The sequence below is a fragment of the Rissa tridactyla genome, chromosome 1, assembly GCF_028500815.1.
Source record: "Rissa tridactyla isolate bRisTri1 chromosome 1, bRisTri1.patW.cur.20221130, whole genome shotgun sequence".
Classification (NCBI taxonomy): Eukaryota; Metazoa; Chordata; class Aves; order Charadriiformes; family Laridae; genus Rissa; species Rissa tridactyla.
In genome coordinates this window covers 157,737,990-157,760,019 of record NC_071466.1, presented here as the reverse complement: position 1 = coordinate 157,760,019, position 22,030 = coordinate 157,737,990, and the positions used below count along the sequence as shown (strand labels likewise).

General features: G+C 38.4%; 1 protein-coding gene across 5 annotated transcripts in view; it reads right to left on the bottom strand.

The window, feature by feature from the left end:
- The window catches only part of MYBPC1 (myosin binding protein C1), a 79,821-nt gene that overhangs the window by 2,650 nt on the left and 55,141 nt on the right, over window positions 1-22,030 (bottom strand). For 3 of the 5 annotated variants that reach the window (XM_054182562.1, XM_054182568.1, XM_054182584.1), the window contains 12 exons: window positions 21,845-21,949; window positions 20,994-21,182; window positions 19,411-19,545; window positions 14,556-14,723; window positions 13,980-14,068; window positions 12,406-12,601; window positions 11,495-11,634; window positions 9,278-9,437; window positions 7,602-7,738; window positions 6,544-6,730; window positions 1,883-1,941; window positions 400-439 (listed from right to left, as the gene is read on the bottom strand). In XM_054182562.1, coding sequence (XP_054038537.1) covers window positions 419-439; window positions 1,883-1,941; window positions 6,544-6,730; window positions 7,602-7,738; window positions 9,278-9,437; window positions 11,495-11,634; window positions 12,406-12,601; window positions 13,980-14,068; window positions 14,556-14,723; window positions 19,411-19,545; window positions 20,994-21,182; window positions 21,845-21,949 — 1,586 coding nt within the window. In that variant the 3' untranslated portion in view covers window positions 400-418. Of the gene's footprint in view, window positions 1-399; window positions 440-1,882; window positions 1,942-6,543; window positions 6,731-7,601; window positions 7,739-9,277; window positions 9,438-11,494; window positions 11,635-12,405; window positions 12,602-13,979; window positions 14,069-14,555; window positions 14,724-15,836; window positions 15,906-19,257; window positions 19,339-19,410; window positions 19,546-20,993; window positions 21,183-21,844; window positions 21,950-22,030 lie in introns of all 5 variants that reach the window. The other 2 variants (XM_054182592.1, XM_054182576.1) reach the window with 2 other exon arrangements.

Here is a 22,030-nt window from a genome sequence, read left to right as displayed (position 1 = left end):
TGGTATGAATCATTCAGTTTTAAATGAAATTAACTGTGGGATAAATATTTCATTTATGTAGAGGTATATACCTATATGAAAATAACCGACTGTAAATACAAAATGTTCTTTTATTACTTGCATTTTATTCATGCTAATTAATCATCCTAACTCATGCACTGTTAAATTCCATTGAAACATGCCCTGTTAGAAGGTAGTGGGATGTACTACTAAGAGGAATTACCATAACATGCTATTATTATAAAAATCTGGAATTACAGACATTAAAACTATCATCCTACTAATTTTAAAAATCATTTTCATTAAGTGAAATAATGAAAATCATGCCATACTAGGCAGACATTGTATGACCTGTAAACAGTCATAAGCTTCATATGCAAGAACCATATGAAAGCTTACCTTAGATGACAATATACATTCAAAAATCCTTACTGTGTAACTAAGGGAGAGAGAGAAAAAGAAGTAACAATTTAATCACAAACACAAAAGGAGAGAGAAAATGTTGAGTGAAATTATGCTTAAGATTATGTCAAGATGATGTTTTAATCCTTAGTCATGTAAAATATGTAGGAATAAAAGCACATGAAGAGTAAAAGGTAGGGATCCAGTTCCACTTCAAAATTATCATTAATATGTAAAAGCTATATTAATATGTACAAGTAACTGTACCTCCTGTAATTAGTCTGAAGTCTAGACTGTAACCAAATTATGCAACTGATATTTATGATAAAAGTTTCCAAACGTAGCTTCAAGGAAGCTAACACATATATATATATAGTATTTTCCACGAGGGAAAAAAAGCACACACATAACACCAAAGCACATATATATATATATATATGTCGAAACTCTATAAGGCAAAATAATCAAGTCCAGACTAATAACATACATGTGCTCTAAAGTAGGTACTTTGTCACATATTCACATTTACATTACTTAAAGCATGCTATTTACTCTATAGGAGCCCTTACCTTTAATTAAACATTTTGACTCTATAAAACATCCATAGATATATTTATATATGTATATATGGTAAAGCACTCAACTTTGTGCCTATTGTAGCTGTTTAAGATAAATACCTTAATACTTCAGAAACTACAGGAACATTATCTAGCCTAATTTCTTAACGCGTTTTAGGTTTAAAGTAGTAAATGTGGATGCATATTATTCTGGAGACTATTTTCTGGGCATCTCTGACATTTTAAAACAGCACTGCCAATATTCTGGATTTGGGCAAGGTTACAAGCAAACACATTTCTATAGAAAGAACCAAATTCTCTGAACCCCACTGAACCTGAATTTGAAAAAAGCTCCAGAAAAAATGAAGTAAAGTTATATGCTTGTAAGAAAGAAGTTTTCGCTGATTTCAACTGGATCAAGATTTCATCCTTAGATTCTGTAGTGCAAGCTCAAGCATGAGTTATCACTCTCAGCACTAACTTGGAACCAAAGACTATAATTCTATAATAAAGAATGCCTTTTAAGTATAGTAAATGACATTATGATACTTTAGTTCTTTAAATAATTCTACAAGCTAACTGTGAGCTCTTTTTTAAATTTCTGTCTCCTGGAAATGTCTAAGTGTTGTGGTCAAAGGCAGTCACAGTCATTAAATAAATTCTGTATTGGCAGGTAATTCTATGCTCAGTGACATAGCAGAAATATGTCTAAAACCTCTTTAAATCAGATGTTAAATACCCATATTCTTGATTAATTTGGCCTTCTTTGCTCATGTGACATAGACATTGTATGCCATGAGACACTAACTAGTTTAATCTAAGAAAGCAAATAAATGCACACTTTGCATGCAGAAAATGCGTTTGCATGTGGAAAGAGGAAGGGAATGAAATGGAATGTCCAGAGGGGTATGCTTATTATAAACCTGATTATTCCCCGCCAAGAAGAATGGTTCTCCTGGGTTAATTACTCCATCATATATCACTGCAGAATTAGAATATTTATAGTGGTATTTATTTGCATTTGAAATTCTTCCCAGTTGATCTTAACACCTTATTTTTTAATATTTCTTATACAGCATCTTTGCTATCGTCAACCTATTAGAATGATCACCAACCTTGATTTCGCTCTTAAGATAAACATTCTCCAAAACCATTTGTTTCATGATAAAAGAAGCACGGTGCTTTATCTGAATCTTTTCATTGACCTCAGTGAAGCTGATGACAAATCAGTTCCTTACTGCTTGTAATGAGAGATTTACAGCTGTAGTTGGCGATCGACCTCAAACTTAAGAGATACATGTTTTGAATTTTCCTTATATGATATACATAATTAGATTTTGTATGCATCATCTTTCAAGATAACTAAGACAGAGTTATTCTTTTGTCTAAGATCTATTACGTGACTTTTTTCAGCACTTCTATATTTACAAAAAAAGCCATTGTACGTGCAGTTGCATTGAGCAGCTCATATAACTGCCACCTGTAAGTTCACTCAGCAAAACTGAAAACACAAGAATGTAGGACTATCTGAAATAACATCAGTAAATGCAACCCCCCCCCCCTTTTTTTTAGGACAGAATAAAAATTATTATTATTTTTTTTTAATTATTGTGCTCATAATTATCATTAATTATTTTTCAAGAAATGAGTGTTAAATTTAGTAACAATTAGGGGGTTTAATTTGGCACTAAAATACTGTAAGTGAATGGCTAAAATGTAGAAAATTGTAGCATATGATAGTATTCATAGCCAGAGTATTCATAGCTACTCAGTTATTCCAAAACTGCAAAATCGGAAATCCTAGAGTGTTCTGTCAGTAGTTCTATGATATTTCTTGGACTGGGCTTATGTATATATTTATGCATGATAAATTTCAGATCTCCGACACCTCAGAAATAAATGGATAAAACAAATTCTGGCCAACATAAGGAAAATTCACTTACTGCAATATACACTGTTGCATGACATAGAGCTCTTTAGCGTGACTTACTATCCAAAGATCTGTAGGAATAGGACTGTGGCTAGTATATGCACCAGATAGGTGGCGTAGCCTTGAGCCTGTTGGTCTTATTCAGACAATATTCAACTGTATCTCTTCATTTTACAAATTCAGACCTTGATTGTTACTTGCCAGAATAAAGTTGAACCAGTTTAATGCTACACATATGAAAACACACACACACACACACACTGCGATCCCTTTCCAGTGAGTCAGAAATCCATAACTCTGCTCTGCATCAGTGTGGTGAGCAGTCATCCGAAGAGCCCTCCTAAATGAACAAACAGGCTGGGAAACTTAGGAGAACGATAGTTCAACACATAAGTCAATAGAAGAGTGAAATAAGATGTGATTATGTTTTTATGCTCCGGCTGTTTAATACTCATTTGCATTTGTCTGGATCATATAGCAAACCCTGAGCCTGCCCTGGTTTGCCAAGCTACAGCTGCTGTATTCGCTTAATCCTATTCCCTTTGAATCCATCAGCTGAACTGCCAGTCATGTTAAGAGTGTCAGCACTGAACCCTTACAACAGCTGTCCCGTGTCTAAGCCCTACATATTGCTGGTCTAAGCAGTCCTCAGAAAGAAGCCGAAAGTAGTGGCTAAACCTGCCAGGATGGAGGGAGGAATCCCAGCAAGGGTGACCGCTCACAGGCCAAACCGTTGGGAGGGAACCACAATACCAAGCTTGGTGGGAAGGAGAGTGACTGCACCAGGTGATGGTTGATACAAGATTGGGTTCAGAAACCAACCATTAACTAGGGGAGGTGGGATTTAGGTTAATGAAGCAGCCCATCATGTAGCTAAGAAGAGAGAAACAAGACCCAGCCCAGGTGGGATCCTAACAGCCTGCATTTTTCAGGCCTTCTTCCACATGTGATGCAAAACTAAAGTACTGCTCTAAGCAAGATGTCCATAGCATAGTATTCCATTTTTTTCAGTTGATCTTTTAAAGTAAATATTGGTTTTTTTGAGAAGAAAGAAGGCTTTTTGAGCCTAGAAATGACTATGCTGTGAGCCTTTTGTGGTCGGGGGGTGTGGGAGGTTTTGTTTAAAAGTGGGAAAGGATGAACTAAATCTTTCTAAGGGCAATGATTCTTACAGCCGCATTCTCACGGTAGCAAAGGTGTGTTCAACTGCAACCCCAAGATGAGGTGCCAGAGGAACTGAGGCTGTAGGATGTGCTGCGACCAGCTGATAGGATGATTAATATAACCTTTAGGACGTGATGCAAAGCCCATGCCAAGGTTTCCTGTGGGATGAATCTGACTGAGGTGCTAGGATATGTTGGCAGTGTTAAGAACTAAGTCAAAACCTCAGGCTCACAGGGCTGGAAGCGATCTTGAGATGTCATTTATTGCATATCATAATCCTAATGAACAGTACTGCTGTCATTCTTCTAAGCTGCTCTTAAAGGCTTTTGGTACCAAAGGGTCTACAACATCTGCAGGAAATCTGCTCTGGTGCTTCACTGCTCTGACTGTTGTCTACCCTAAATGTTTGCTGCCATGTTGCCAGATATAATATTTTGGTTTTAATCTTTAATGCAGCCATTATGGAAAGAATCAGCTGTGAACGGGACAGGCGTGGCAGCCTGTGAACGTAGTGTATCTTGTTTTTTTCCCTTTCAGAACGCTACTCAGAAAATGGGACCTATGAAATTTAAATAAACGTTTGTCAGCAAAGATCATCAGGGACATCATCTCAGCTGTACCTAGTGATCACTTTAATGAACAGAACTGTAGCTTTTTTCCTAGATACATTACTTCTAACTGACTGGAAAAGGATTGAAGCATTCCCAGCCTATTTCAGATACCAGTCCCTAAATGTAAGAAATTAAATTCCCCATAAGTATTGATCAAAGGCAAAAAATTCTCCACACTTCCCTCTTAAAAAAACTCTAACACAGAGCAGCTTCTGCTGCTGGTAAACTATTTTTGGAAACTGTTGCATATTAAAAGAGAGCCTGAACGATGACATGGTGTTTGTATTACACTTCAAAACCAGCGAACTAATTCATCCTGATACTCAGAGAAAAAAAGTTCCAAGATCAACAGAAGCGTCTATATTTCACAACAGCTGGAAAGGGAATTACTGAAGAATAATATGTAATCCATGGCAACAATTGGAGTTTGGACTTCCTAAAACGGAGAGATATTAGTTAAATTATTTCTTATCTTAAAAACGATTCACAGTATTCTGCACATTATATGTAAAAATACTTTGTAAAACAAAGGACAGAAATAAGCAGCTTCATGTATTTAAAATGTAGTATTTGGTTGTACTACAAGCAAAGTGCTGAAGACTAAACAGTTATAACTGAATGTAAACATGCATAAGAACTTTAAGGCCTGGGGACTTAGGAAGTTTAATGAAATAGCAAATGAACTTGGCCTTTCAGTATAAAAAAAATAGATGAAGCAACCTTCTCAGATGATAAGATCTTCAGCTATGCTGTGAAACAGAAAGTTTGCTTGTGGTTAAGGAAAACAGTCATACTTCCAGGATGAGGACATCACCTTTTAAACATAGTATCTTAAAAATAAATCACAAAAATTAAGGAACATATTATGTGTATTTTCATTACAGTAGTTAAATGTTCAACTTCATAGACCAAACATTTATAGCAAGGGCTTCTGGCAACCAGATTTCAGCTGTAGGACAAAATACATCAGAAAAGACAGAAAATGGAAACTGAAATCCAAAATAAACACAATACAATCCATAAGGATATTAAATACTATGGTTTTCATTATAGACTAGTGTGATGGAAATAATGTAATTAGAGCCATACTCAGCTAGCCTAAAGTCCCTGTAAATTCCTGAGTTAGGCACTTCCTATCAGCTGTCTTTAGGCAGCTTTCCTTACTTATAATGTCAGATTAATTTCTTCAGAAATGCTTAGCTTATTCCACAGTTGAAACAAAAGCCTTTGTTGGGAGTTAGTCCAGTTAACTACGACCCCATCTTTTCCTAGGAAGTAATTTTCTGAAAAATATAATCTTGAGATTATTCATTAGTAGTCCAATCCAAAACCTATTGCCATTCATGATACCCCAGTTGATGCTAAACTACCTGGAATTCATAAAATTTATCTCTTAATGAAAATAAAGATATGTCTTCAGTTGTAGAAGGCTAACCTACTTCATCCTCTTTCCCTGTATTTGCAAAATCCATAGTTTTGAATACTTTGTTCTTAAAGCAAATACAGGAATTATATCAACTAGCTTGTTCGAGCTCTATGGCTGAGTCTTACTAGAGTTTCTCAGGCAAGTGGCATAGCTCCCAGAGTCACAGTCTACCTTTTTGTCACTTGTGAAAAAGTCCTTGCAATCATTGAAGATATGAATCGACATGGGGGGGAGGCGGGGGAAGACAGTATAGCATGAGCACAGCATGTTGGTCCTCAAAAAGAAAACAAAGCAACTGATATAGTTTATTTTGTCCTAATCAGGTCATTATTGTCATCCGGGAAAGTTAAACACGTTGTTTGATCTGCCTTTTGCATTTGCCTTGCATAATTTGACTCCTATGTAGATGGTGTTCAGACAAACAGGGCAATTGCAATGTTTTAGACCCCTTACCTTTTACTTCCAGTTTGCAATCAACTTCTGCCTCTCCAAGTTCATTGACTGCTCGGCAGGTGTAAGTACCTCCATCATAGGGACTGGGTTTGCGGATCTCCAAGGTGCAGACACCTTGGTTGCTGAACATTCGGTACCTTGGGTCGTTCATTATAATGACTTTGTTTTTCAGCCAGGTTATTTTGGGCTGTGGTAAAAACAAAAGAAAGCCCACATGCACAAACCTATGAACTGAAATATTTTACCACTTTTTGCAATGTTCAGTTAAAGTTGAGTAATCCAGAAATCATACAAAATAGATAAAGTATTGATAGAAAGGAAACTGTAATTCTTAACTCAAACATAAAACAGGGGCTGCATCTGTTTTTAAGCATGATTCTTCAGTGCAGCTCCCATCTTATAATTAGTCATAAATATAAGGCTGTTATCAAGATAAGAGATGCTGTGTAATGATAGCAAACATCTGAGCAATAGACTAATTGGATGTCAAAAGCTAAGTCAACAAGAAAAGCATGTTTTTTCACAGTAATTTGTGCAGTCAGAAACTGTGAAGAATGAACGGCAAACATTCTTAAAAACTCTTCGTTTCTCATTTTACCAGCTCAGTTCAGTTTCTCACAACAGAAAATAGATCACAAAAAGTCACAACTCAAAAGAAACTGTAAGATGCATTGCACAGTGGGTCTGAGAACCAACGTGGTCCGCAGAGTATTCCTGCTATGCGCTTTCTTAAAGCATAATTAGCTTTTTACAGGATAAATATTTTTTTAGTAACAACTTTTACTGATACATCAACTGTACAGCTGTTGTCAGTGCCAGTCCCAGTATAGCCCAACCTTTTCCTGAGATTCTGCCCTTTCACTGAGTTATTTGTGAATTTAGTAACTATTATAATGCCTATAACACAGGTAAGGAGGTCGTGTTTTGTATTTTCTAGAGCCCACACCACTATTTTTGCCTTCAGCCTGGCTTGTGTGTGAGACAAATAGTAAAAATGCTGTTTTGTCAGGTTAAACTCTCTTGTGTTTTCACGGATACTGTTGTGAGCTATGCTGTACCTTGGGGTTGCCCCGAACACTGCAGTTCAAAGTCGCATTGTAACCAGCTACGGCAAACGTGTTGACTAGAGGCTGAGTAAACAACGGCCGTTCACTGAAGTCAAAATCGTCATAAACTGGGTATTTGTACACTTTACCTATGAAATGAAAATAGAACATTTAGAAAAAGAGTGCTGGCGTGTAGCTAAATACCCAAGCATCTAAAAAAGCTACAAAGAGTCTGAATCCATTCTGATTTACACTGCTTTAGGTACCAGCTTGACCCAAGTAATTGCACTTGTAGGGGAGGCTGGAAGGGAGCCTGGGAAGTATATATACATATAGATATATATATGTCTTGGTCATGTTATAGGGTAGATATCTGAGACCTCCTGTTTGCTTCCTGAGTAGGTGATATACAAAATAACGCACATTTATTCTGTGTCTTTGCCTGCGTGCCCTGCATTACAGAACAGAACAGATCCTGGCTACTGTACTGTGGGATGCCTGCCTTGACAAGCCGTGTTCATTCTGTTGCCAGTTACTTTTCACAGTTTGTTCTGATTACAGCTGTCTCTGTGTCTGAAAATCCATTTTTCCTTCTGCTTCATACAGTGCGCTAACAATACAGATACCTGAATGGATGTAGTTTCTGTACAAGGAAAACGTGGTAGTAAATCTAGTTGCTCACTGCCACTTTATCCCTGCTCTGCAATGGAGATTACCGTCAATAAATCATCTTCACCCACAAAATCAGCTGGCATTTAAAACAGCTGGACAGACCGTGCACAGGTATCATTAAACATATTTGCTTCACTGAAAGCTGATCCAAGCTCCTGTACTGCCTTCAGTGCAGCTTAGGCCTGATAGTTGCTCTCATGACAAGGGCAAGTAAGCAGTGACGAAAAGCAATTCCTATAGCCATTCTTTTGTTCATGATCCCATTTCTAAAAGACAGATAGTTTTCTTTTTAATAATGGAAGTGGGGTCCAGTACCCTGGGCCTTCAGTCCTTCAGCCTGGCTGTGTGGATTATACAGGTTGTCTTCTGCATCATGGCAGTCATGTATTCTCTGCTTTCAGGCAAACTGAGGTGATCTGGTTTGATTTTCTTCCTTTAAATCACCTGTTTGTAGAATTTCTCTTCCATAAAGGGCAGTTAAATATTATTATTTTTTTAAAGTTTACAGTACCATTTCAAACTGACAATTTCTGAAATGTCAGCATTTCTGACCGCAGAATCAGAATTTGTCCAGCTCCGCCTGCAAGAGATGTGAAGCAGGGGTTATGCTTATCTGTTGGATCCTGCCTGAAATGGACGGGAGCACTTGCACAGCTGATGCCAAGTCTCCACTGGGAGGCAGTGACCCACCGCTTCTAACAGAACAGCTTCTTTGCTCCTCTTCCAGCTCTTGTCTCTTAGATCTGCCAGTGGTGGCACGAGTCTGAGGTCCAATATCGTAGAAAAATGTCAGAACATGGGAAAAATGTCCCATTCTTGATTAAAAAAAAACCAAGTATGAACTATATAGACAAACCAAGAAGTCCTAATATGAAACGTCCTAGCTGTTACCTGTACCTGGTCTTGGGGCTAGGAATGCATCTGAATGCTTTAGAGATGTAGCCTTTCTCTCTAATCACCTTCCAGCCTCTGAACATGCCCCTTCCCTTTTGACAAGGAATGGATCATTAGCTAACCATCTTTTGCAATCAAAGCGCTCTCTTTGGTCATCGTTGCATCCTCACTGAGGCCGCACATGTTTTCAGCGAAGACCCGGAAGTAGTACTCATTTCCTATGACGAGCTCGTTAATGGTGGCACTGGTGCGGTGGTAGTGCTCGATTACTGTGAACCATTCCTGAAAGACGCAAACACAGAGAGTAAACTTCCCCTCAGCACCCTGCACCTCTTCTCACCTCTTGGAGAAGAGAAGGCTCCGGGGAGACCTTATAGCGGCCCTCCAGTACCTGAAGGGAAAGCTCGGGAGGGGCTATTTGCAAGGGCGTGTAGCAATAGGACGAGGGGCAATGGCTTTAAACTAGAGCAGGGTAGGTTTAGATTAGACATTAAGAAGAAGTTCTTTACAATGAGGGTGGTGAGACACTGGAACAGGTTGCCCAGAGAGGTGGTGGAGGCCCCATCCCTGGAGACATTCAAGGCCAGGCTTGATGAGGCTCTGAGCAACCTGATCTAGTTGAAGATGTCCCTGCTTACTGCAGGGGGGTTGGACTAGGTGACCTTTAAAGGTCTCTTCCAACCCAACACATTCTGTGATTCTATGATCATCGAGCTTGTGGGAGTAAGATTTTTTCTTTTGATGGATACTAAAATAATGAAGCTGGCAATAAATAATTAGTCTATCTGAAATGACTGATAATGAGAATACCACAGAGCTCACTGCTGAGCAGCAAAGGCCACATGGAAAGGGAACCCTACTAAATTGTTACAATTTCTTAGCTGGGAGGGTTTGTTTTAAGAAATACAATATTACAAAGGTTGTATTGTGCGAGGCAAGGCAGGCTCCTTCATTCCTAGTCCACGCTGTTGATGGAGAAGGAACTGCTGCAGATAAGAAAAGGAGTAGCATGTGCTGCTCTGCAGTTACCTGTGCTCACAAGAGGCCAATGCACTAATCTACCTCCTGTTCCACAGATTGAGTGTTCATGAGGAATGTAATTTTATGCAGGGGGTCCTCAGATATCTAAAGGCTCAGATGGAGAGGTGGGTTTTAGCACTTTAGTCTTGCAGCAGTAACAGGACATGTGATTTCTAGCCTAGTACATAATACCTAACAGAGTTGAATGAGTTTAGTGCTAAAAATGCAATTAATATAAAGTGTAATATGACCACAGCAATGTTTTTGCTTTTCTTTACTCTGCCCTACATAGTGTTCTTGCTTTTCTAAAGATGAACTTGTGCTGAGTTCCCTGTGCCACAGTTTGCATTGATGTCTGGTCATCTTTGAGAGCCAAAGTGCCCTTTGGGAAAACACTTTTCTGTAGGCGGCCAGCTGTGCCAGAATTGCAAAATTCAACACCACAGAGAATATGGGGACACCGTGACCTGAATGATCCATGCCCCTAGACACTGCTGCTGTTGCTTTCTCCTTAACACAGTCATTTAGAGACAGGGGGCATCATTGTTCTGGTTGCTGTACAGAGACCATCTCTTCTTACAGTCTGAAGAGAAATCAAAAATCAAGGATGGGAAGGGAAATAGTGGCACAGGAAGAATTAATTCATCAGACCATGAAGCAGATCAACATATTAAAGTGGGACATGTGGGGGAGGGAGGGCAACAGAAGGATATTCTTACATAAGACAACTCCAGAATACGGTCCTAGATTTTCAGTGTTTAAATTTGCAGTGTTAAATGTAAGAATCCAACTTTTAAGGAAGTGTAAAATTCCTGTTAGTGTAATGAAAACAATAAACATCTCTATATTGCACTTTTCATCTGTAAATCTCAAAGCAGTTTACGAGTTACATATGTACCATTTTGCCATGGGTAATAAGGAGTGGCAATGACTTACACATTGTGACGTTACGGGTTTGAAAACAACAGCACTACATTTTTATTCTAGTAGCAACCTCCTGACTTCCTAATAAATATTTTTGGGTTTTGTTTTCTCTGCTGAGACAAAGACAAAAAAACAGGATTACTTCCCTCAAATGTACCTGTTCTTTCCTTTTTAGTCCTCCTCTTTAGGATAATCTGAAAACATTTCAATTTTTAGGCTTTAGATACAGTGAACAGAAGATTTTTAGAGTTTTTAGAGATGCCTTGAAGATATTCTGAGCACTGACTAATCAATGCTTTGTCCACGTACATCAATTTAAACATGTAAGGCTTTTTATTTCTAAAAGAGAGAATTTATAAGTACATCAGCCTTTTAAACATCTCCTTATTACTTACCATACTCTTCTTATCTGCTTTTTGAATAGTGTACCCAGTAATGGCAGCATTGCCATCGTCCTTTGGTGGCTTCCATGATAAATTTACATTCTCTCCCCAGACGTCCTCAATAGTTACAACCTCTGGTGGGCCTGGGCGATCTGTAACAAGAATATGGCAGCTGACCTTTTCCATTGTTTGCTCTCTCTCTCTCTCTTTCCTACACACATCATCCACTTAGTTTGATTACTCTCTCTCTTTCTTACAACATGCATATGCCAAAACCAACGTCAAAAGAAAGTTGAGCTTGCAAAATACAACATCCAAAGTTAAGACATGTCAGAAGTATGAAAAACTTGATCGCATTGTGAGTACAGTATACTCTGCATATACTCTTTAACTGCATAAGGACATGACATTTTGGAGAAGTTAAAACCCGTTGAAGATGCGTTACTAAGAAGACAGTCAGAAAAATCATTATGGAGGTTGTGGTACCGGTTTTGCCCATTATATAAAGAAATAGAATGGTAAAAATGAAAAGTAAATGTGTTTTCTTGTCCGTCTTTCCTACTTTCATGTTCTTTCAACATTTCATATTTCTTCCACGTTACACTTGTGTCAAAGTTACTATGAATTTGCTACCATTTCTGGCTATGGATACCACTCAACTGGAAAAAGCTTGCATTCTGGATAGACAAGAACATGAAAAGCATAACAGTGAAAAAAAGAGAGTCTGACATGTTCCAACAAACACCTGCCATTGTGTGGGAAGGTTCGCTTAGAGATCACAAATCTATAGCCGAGTAATTGGACATAGAAAGTTATCACTGTGGAGAAAGATGCTCTTTGGGATTCCTCTGCTTTCCCATAGCCTTGGAATGGCTGCAGTCTGCTTCTCTGGCATGCATGTATTTCTGTTTCTCAAAACATACCAACAATCTGAATATCTATCGTAGCTTTGTCCTCCAGATTCTCTACTTCCACTTTCATGTCATATTCTCCAGAGTGTCCCCTTTCTGCCTTTCGGATGAAGATGATAGTGTCATTTTCAGTGTTACGGATGTTGATTTGATTCTTGTCAATTGGAGAACCATTTTTCTGCCATGATACTTTTGCCCTTGGTCTTCCCTGTAAGAAGCCAGGAAGAAACTTGTATGTGATTTTCGGAGAGAAAAGGGTGGGAGAGAAAACAGGTTTATTTCTCATTTTTCCCAAGCGGGAAATAAAATCCATCCTGAAAGAAACTGAGAATTCTTTTTTAAATCATACAGCATTTGAGATACAATCATGTTAATTCACCTAATATGCAGTGTTCTTCCCCCCTATTTTTTTTTCCCCCAGGAGACTGAAAATATTTGCAAATTCTGGATAAATTTGACAATTAACTTTCTGGCTAAATTTGACAATGAATTTCCAGTTTTCTAAAAAAGGAGAAAAAAAACCCAGAAAATGCAGAACAAAACATTTCACCCTCTGGAAGTATATGCATTCTCTACATTGCCAGTGAAGGAGGAAAGTAGTGGACTGAACCTCCAGGGATCCCAAACTCTCTTCTTTCATTGCAAAAGCAGTTGAAATAGCTAAGTAAGTAGACTTGACTGACATCTTTTATGTGCTGTTTTTATGGGCCTAGTAGTGCCCACTTAAATCAAAGTGAACTCCATGTACTTTGCCATGGCATTTGCCTTCCAGAGGCAAATGATTTGCAGATGCTGTCCAAAAAGGGTAATCTCATGTCTTTTTGAATGCCTTATCTTAGAGAATAACCATAGAATATTCCTTTAATTTCTCAAGAGCAGCGTATCTTGCAATGAATTGCTGACCAAGCTTTTATTAGGCTTTTAACAGCCTTGTAGAAGCTGGATTATGCCCAGCCAGTATATTTAGGTGTGGAGAGATGAAATAGAAATTAATTCTTCTGTAATTCTTTTATTCAGAAGAATAAGGACCCTGCAGGTAGAGAAGCAGTCACTGTTGTAAAAGGTATGGGAATGAAGGTTAACATGATGCTGTGGGAAAACGTGTGCTATATCCTTGGAAGGAGTCATATTAGAGCTGGGATCTCAAGAATTTAGAAGTTGCAGTTTCTATAGGAGACAGTGCAACTCTGCCCACTTTCCCCCTGCCTTTTCCTCTCTCAAGACGAGAAAAAGATTAAATGCTACAGTCCCATCCTTGATATCATATCTAACTACTGCCGGTGTAACCATTTTGCATTGTGCTAGCAATTATCTCACATGTAATGTCTACTGGGAGGATTTAGAAGTGTCCTTAGGATGACAGATGACAATTCAATCTATTTAAGCTAGTTACCCGTTTCATTAATTTGCTTAATATAGTTTCTTTGAGACGTCTAAGCAAAAGCTTTCAAGCACCTGTGTACTTCTGTGTGCTTCCACATCTGCTTAAGTTAACTTACTGGCTGGCTAAAGTTACACAGAAAGAAATTAAAATGTAACAATGTAAGAAAAAGTAGTATTTTCCTGTCAGTGTTTTTAGTTCTTACCTGGAAAGGAATAACGAGATTCACAGTTTCTCCAACTCTTCGAGTATAGGTTTGTTTTAAGTGTCTTGGTAGACGAATCTTTGGAGGTTCTGAAAAAAGCCAAAAGCTTGTGTTTGACATTCATCTTCTTTTCTGACTTAGGCAGTCACTGGTGGGCATCAGTGTAAATAGGAGACTCTGTGGTCTACAATTTCCAGAAGCGACCAATGAGTGAGGTATCTTAAATTTCTTGGTCGACAATGTTACATGTAGTACACTATTGGTTTCTGTAACACCTAATGTTATGGTGGTAGGAACAGGTGAGAAATTTAGTGCAACTCAAAAAAAGCAACATCAAGTTCAAGTTCTGCAGAAAAAAAAAGCCTTGAAAGGTTGAGCAATGAAGGCTTGGAAATGGAACACATAAAACGAATTGCCAATATTATTGCCAATAAAGGTGGTTTCATGATTTCTACCCACTGAACAATGGGTTTGTAAGGCCATATCATGAGTTTCTGACAAGTATTAGCCTTAAAAAATGAACTAAGTATGGAAGCAGAGTGTATTTGTGGGTGAGTGTAGGCAGGAGGATCTTACCTATCACTTCCTTGACTAGAATAGGCTGTGGGTGGTACCTGGGCTCACTTTCACCAGCAGCATTCACAGCTTTTACTCTCACAAGGATTTTCGAGCCAGTCGGCAGGCCATTGATAGTAAACTTTGTTTTGTCTGTCAGCTCCGGGTTAGCCACGATCCACTCATCAGCTAGTTTAGGGAAAAGAGGAGGGGAGGACGAATCAAAAGAATAGGGAGTTATAAATACATCCACTTTGTGAATGAGTAAAAGTACAGAACGGTAATATTTTCCATATATTCTGATGAATACCTCTGATTTGTTTTTCTAATTATGCTATAACATGATATTGATTCAGTTTAATCATACGTAGGAAAAACATTTCAAACCTTTAAGCATTTCTCCTGATTATATATTTAGAGAAACAAATGCTTTTAGAATTTGTCTATCATTTAATTTTCAGCGAGAAAACTGATTAGTCTTTAAATTCAGCTGATAGAAAACAAGGGGGACATAGAGTATATTTCCAAAAGCACTCAGCATTGCTTTAACAGTTTCCTTGGAGAGAAATGGGTTTTACGGTTAATTTCAATAATATCACAATTAGACCAGTAGTGAGTACCCTTGAAACTACCACTGAGACTGCAGGGATGAGAGAAACACAGAATATTTACAAATGGCAATGAAACACCATCTCTCCTGGTGCCTTTAAAAAAGGAAGGCTGTGTCAGAATTATTCATGTAATTACAGCATCCTTGGATTTTTTTATCCTACCCCAGGCAGTCGCATGTAATCCATAGAGCGATGGAAACAGTACAGTCTTTCAAAAAGCTTCAACTACAAATGATACTTTCTTTTCCACCCTGTCCTCTAAAGAGATCACTTTTAACACTGCTGGCACCTTGACATTTGGAAGTCAAATTTACGCAGTAGCAAGACAGTATCAATACCTTCCACATCATATAAAGATAGAATTTTAATATTGGCGCAGAAGACAAGAGAACTATTATAAGCGGGAAAGCCCTGCAGACTTCACGCGCAATACTGTGGTACATTTTCATAACTGTGGGTCTTACTTTTAGGAATTAAGTTCTCCTTCGAGCTGCTTCTTTCAGCTTCTAGCAGAAGAGGATTGCAATCAATGACTGTTTCCCAAACACCTCCCCCTCCCCTTATACACGGACTACAGAAAATTCCGTAGACTGTTGCCCCTAAAATTCACTCTCAGAAATTTATCTTTACTTTTATGAAGAGAGTTTTTCTTTTATTAAAGAAGATGTATATCCTTTGTTGAATACCGTACCTTCCCGGTTAAAAGGTGGCTCCAGCAATTCCTCAGACTGATCTGCCGATATACCTTGTGAGAATCCATCTTTAAAATTAATCAGAGACACCCACTTTCACACAGATGGAGCATTTTGTCAGTGGTTAGCAATTCCTGTTAGTAAGTATGCAAAGATAGATGCTGGGCTTTAAAGATTTAGAGGACCTGTATTTAGGGAGACTGCAGGGAGGAAAGAGATAGGTAGAGGGCATCTAGATCAAAGAACAGTTATGCATGATGCTCACAGGAAAGATAAAGGATAAATGAAGAGGAGGAGATAAGGTTGGTTTTTGTCTTTGGGACTGATCACAGCCCTGGAAGGATGGAAAGAAAGAGACAAAAGGAACATTTGGAAGGGAGAGAAATGAAACAAAATGATGATGGGAGAAAGTGTAGAAGGAGAAGAAAACACATCAGAGAAGAGTGAAGAAATTCAGAGAAGGATTCTGAGTAAGAGAGACAGAAAAAGAGAAGTCTTGGAAAAAAACGTGGGGAAACAGAGGAAGAGAACACATTTAGCTAAAGGCAACATAGAAAGAAAATTAAAGAAGGCCAAAACCATGGATGATGACAGATATGATGTAATCACTAAGTCTTTATTTCCTGGACAAAGCTATGACTTCCCTGGATTTCCTGGAATCCTGGGCTTGGCTATTTTCAGGATAGTAAAAATACTATTCTAGTATCTGTGCATGGTCCTAGATGGGTTCACTGGCAAAGATCTCAGCCAAGAGAGACTCTCTGAAGTGCTTATTTCCTAGCTATAAAAACAAATCATCTGCAGGTACAATGACCCTTTAAAGGCAGATAAAACTAGGGCCAAGTTCATCAGACTACCCCTGAAATGTCAAACAAGAACGAGTCAGCAGCCTATATTACTAGGAATTGAGTTCTACCATGTCACTGAGATTTGGTCTACTCCACATCACCACAGCAAGAGGTTCAAGTTGGATGTTGTAAACAATCCCTGGGAAGGGGAGTTCAATGTTCACATTATTCCCACCTATGCAATGCCTGATCCTGATACTCATGATGAGACTCCAGTTCAGCAATATACACAGTCAGCTGTCAAAGGTGCTACCATAGTTAAGGAAATCCTAGAGTCCACCATGTTGATCAAGTTATGAGGTTCAGACAAATACCAAATTTTTGCGAAGCCAAACCAATGCTTACAGTATATGACTCTTCTAAATTATAATTACATATATATATGTTGTCTTCTTATTTTCAGACTGTGATTTCTCCTAATGATTGCTATAAGGAAGTCTCAAAAAAGCCCTCTTTAAAACTGCCTTGATGACAATGATGAAAGAATGGAGAAGGTGAAGACAAGTGAGTTTACAAACAGATAACTAAAAGAAATGAGCAGCAGAATGAATATAGACAGTCATAAGAAGTACCTTGAAATTAAAGAGTCGTTAAACAGTATAGAAGAAATTAGTTAGAGGTAGAACAGGCACTGAAAGGACTGAGAAAAGGAGGGACTGAGATAATGCAAGAAAGAAAAAAAAAGACTGAACATAGAGAAAAGGATGCATATTCCAATAACACGTCTTTTTTAATTGGTATCTTCTACCTTATTCCTAACTGTTTTCATAGCATATATACATAAATAATGCCAATTGTGTATATATAGATGTATATGCATATATAGGAGGCATATATAGATATACATAAGCACTCAGAAAGCTATGTAAAATACATTGTACCCATTGTATTTTAACTGAGGTAGGTAACAATAAAATGACAGACTTGACTGCCATTTTGTTGTATCTTCGTATGTTTTAAACCTATCTGAAAAAAACAAAAGTAAAGAATTTGTTCCATTCAACAGGTATACAATGATCTTCTGTCTAATAGTCATTAAAAGATAGATTTGGAAGATTCCTCCGAACACCATAGTTTGCATTAGCATATATACATTTCTTATCCTCTCTTGTCACCTCATTTGGAAGTCACATACTGTAATGTCAGGGGGTTTATGACAATGATATATTACAAACACTTTTAACTTTTCCCCCGCCATCCTACCAGTGCTAAACAGAGCATAATATACAGAATATGCAGAAATCCTCACATTGACAGTCCCCTTTATATTCCCAGACAACTTGTCTGTGCAATGGAAACACTATAGGAATGGTGCATCTTGATGTAAAACTGCATACTTACTCCTTCTGAACTGTTCCCGCAGCTCTCTCCCAATATACAAGGAGAACCTTTCCTACCATTCCAGCTGTGTCTGACTTCAGGTAATCTTCTCCAGAACTCTGAGCTTCTTGCAGTCTGTTCCTGCTCCTTACAGATACGCAGCTCAATACTATAAGATGCTGAGCGCTCCTGAGAAAAGCCAGCGGTTCTTCTTCGCTCCCTCTCCCACTCGCCTGAGTGAGAACTGCGGGCACTCTGCTCCTGCGGTATCTGACCACTTTTGTGAACTACTGTTTTCCTGGATTGTCTGAATCTGAAACACGTGACAGTGTGAATGACCAGTTCTGTCCTCTACCTCTCGTCTCCAGGACCTCATTCATGAAAGCTTTTGTTGAATTAAATGCCTTTATGAAAAAAAAGTGTCCAACTCATTTACAGCGCAGTTAAGAGCAGCAGCTAGTGGAGCTGAAGAGAGCCGTGTTCCATTCATCCAAACACACAACATTGCTGGCGTCCCACTGATTGGCGTTGGCCCACAGAGGCTGGGTGTGGCACATACCACTCCAGTCTATTTGATACTTACCCAGGAGTCGGTGGATTTTACTTTTTGAAAGTAGAATTCATTTGATGCCAGTTCAGAAGAAAATCTGATGGAAAATACTGTTTCTGCTGCTGGATCACCAAAGACTCTTAATTGTAAAATATAAATGATATTTCCCTATTCATTGTTCTTTTACTCTCATGAATTATTTAGTCTCTTATGTCTTTATCTTTTGTTTTCAGTTCTGTATAGATTTATGTCTTAGATGGACATAGTTAAAGAGCCTGCGTTTAACTACACTGAAATGTTGGAGAAATTCAATATCCAGCCATGAACTTTGCATGCGTAGAAAACTTCTACAGCCAGCTATTGGGGAATCTGTCTGTCCTAAGTATTGGGAACTGGCACTCAAAGTAGCCAATTAGTAATATGTCAAGATAGGGATTTACCACACCAAGGACCTCCTGTCCCTAAAACCCAGCCAAGCTGCAAATATTTTGGACGACACTTGTAGCTATTCATTATTTCCTATTCATTCATCCATCCACTCTTTACTGCATTGACTCTTCATTTAGCTCAAAAAAGAGGATAGGCATTAACGCGGTACTTGATATGCTACGACAGATTATATGGCTTTTGATTTGGATTTCAGATCCAATGTAAGACGGGTTGAACAACAACCCATTAACGGGCAGGATCTGGAATACAAACCAAAGGAAGCCTGAACACAACCCTGCTGCTTGAGGTTTTCTGACTGATTAGTCCCTGCCTTAAAGTAAGAGTATGTAGCACCTGTAGAGAAAAAAATGGAGAAGTCTCACCTACTTGAACTATGAGTAACATACCACAGTCGTCGTCACTTACTTCCTTCAAAGCAGTACTCTACAACATAGCCATCTAACCCTGCCGCTCCGATGTGGTCTGGTGGCCTCCATTTCATTGTAACTGAGGTATCCGTCACACTATCCACTGCCAGCAGAGTTGGTGGACTGGTAACAGCTGAAGGGAGCAAACAGCAGGGAGAAGGCAGAAAACCGGGTTACAATTAAAGGCTTACATTTATGGTGTGTATTCCTTTAATTTAGCATCATCAAACTGTCAGGTGACAGGCTAAATCCTGCCTACCAGGTGTTTCCAATCATTCCTGGCATGTCTTGCCCAATTTGGACCAAACTAGGAGAAGCAGGTACCTCATCCTATATCCGCTTACAGCCTAACCCAGAGCTAAATTCCTTCTGCTGAAGAGTGAGAAGGACAAAGAGTGGTAGAAGGTAGAGCAGAGAAGTTGTGAGTAGTGTATTCTACAACAGTAGGTGTTTTCTGGCAAGAGGAGAGCATGCTGTAGCAGCCACCACCTTTCTCCTCCTCTGCCTTGTGGGGGTGTCGCTGAGCAAGGTGGGGAACCTTTGCTGGCCTTCAGAACAAGTCACCTTTCTTTTAGGGAGGCTTGTGTATGTCACAATAGTTTGGAAATCTGATTCTTTATATGAAGGGGCCACCAAATTAGTCTGTCACTAGGGGAACAACAAGGCCCTGTAGCTGTTAAATTAATATAAAGCAATAAGATGATATGTAGAATAGTATAAAATATGACCTAGCCTAATCTGGATTGTCTGCAAAAGGATATTGAAAATATGTGATCTCTTTCTGGGAAAAAACCCCAACCCTACTTCAGCTGATGGGGATCCAAGAGGCATAGAGTGAAATTAGGGATTATTCAGATGTGTCTTGTCATATGACTTATTGCAATATTGGGCAAATTTGCTTAATTTTTTCCATAGACTTCTACCTTTATGATGGATTGTATACCTGAATATTTTTTTAAAATGGAAATTTATGGATTATTTGTAAATACTTGTACATTGTTGAATTGCAAATTACTGTGTAACAACAAAACCTAAGTAGTGAAACATGAAAGCAAGTCTCCTTTTCATACAGTGCAGCCTACAAATAGTGATGTTTAGACTTCTGATCGCTTTTTCTGACCATTTTTGGCTAAAAGCCAGTGCCTGACTCAACTTATAGCAGGAGAAAGACACAAAACAACCAAGACTATAATCCATTGTCTTTATCAGTTTCCTAAATTGCCAGTTTGACTGGCAATAGTTTGGCTCAGGAGGTACTTATGATACACAAAAACATAGAAATATTAGTTCTGTTCCTTAAAACATATTGACCGTAGTATTGACCATATCAGACTCACCTATAGTATATCGCTATTTTATTGTAGTGCAGCATTTTTCTGTCTATATGTCCTTGTTTTTTTGTTTATAAAAGACTATAAATCCTTCAGGGATAGAGATATAGTTTATGCAACACCTAATAAAGACAGATCCTGAGCAACATAAGTGCCACGAGAACTAGAGTTATGTAATTAGATGACTGTAATAATGTCTTAATGATAATTTTCTGAATGCATACCTATCTCTCTGCTCTTGATTACTTACCTAAAGGAACAAAGGACTTTGAAGGCATACTTGGTTTGGAAATGCCTATTGCATTGACAGCAAATACTCGGACCTCATAAGCAACACCTTCAATCATCTTCTTTGGCTCAAAAGTTGTTTCTTTACACAGTTCAAAATTCAGCCTCATCCATCTGGAGCTTTGTTTCTTTTTCCTTTCAATGAAATATCCTATTGACCAAACAAAATTTTATTGTACTAAGTGGTAGCATAAAGCTCAGTAGTGAGGGAGCTATTTTTTGACTGCCCAATGGTGTATTTTCTGGACACGCTTCAATATCCCCTTCTAGCCTCAGAGTGGTTTAGGGGTTATTGCTAAATTTTTGCCATTGCAAGCTATCTGATAATCACCTGTTCGGCTTTCACAGCCACGTATGAGCTCTTTTCTGACTTCACTTACAACACTGCTGTATTTAGTTCAGTGGAAAGTGCCTGATTCTGCTGGCCTCTGGGCCCCTCTGACTTTACTCTTGGTTCAGTGTATTAGAAAATATTCCAATTTACTCACTAAATTTTTTCTGAAATTCCTGCTGACATTCAAACAAGCTAACTGTTCAAAATGTGGTATTATAAGAGGTTGTCTTCCAAGTAAGGGGATTAATAATGTGGCAACATACAAAATGGCAAATCTCAAAGCATTAGAAAAACAGGTATCCGATAAATTCAAAGATTGGCTAGAGCATTCTTGCAACTGGATACTTGAAATACAGCTCTCCAGGGCCTGAGCTAAACTCTGATCCTATGGGTTCCATTATTTGGGGTTTGTTGCTTTTATCTATATTAGAGCATCACTACAGGAAAAAAAAAAAAAAAAAAAGAAGGAAAATAGGTACCTAAGATGGGTGATCCACCATCATTTGCTGGAGGTTCCCAGGTCATAACACACCAGTCTTCACCCACCTCAGTCACATTTGGTGACTGAGGAGGATCAGGGACATCTGTTGTAGACAAAGTAAATATTATTTAAAAAACCTCCAAAAGCCAACTTTCTTCTTTTTGCATGGGTTGAAATAAAAAAT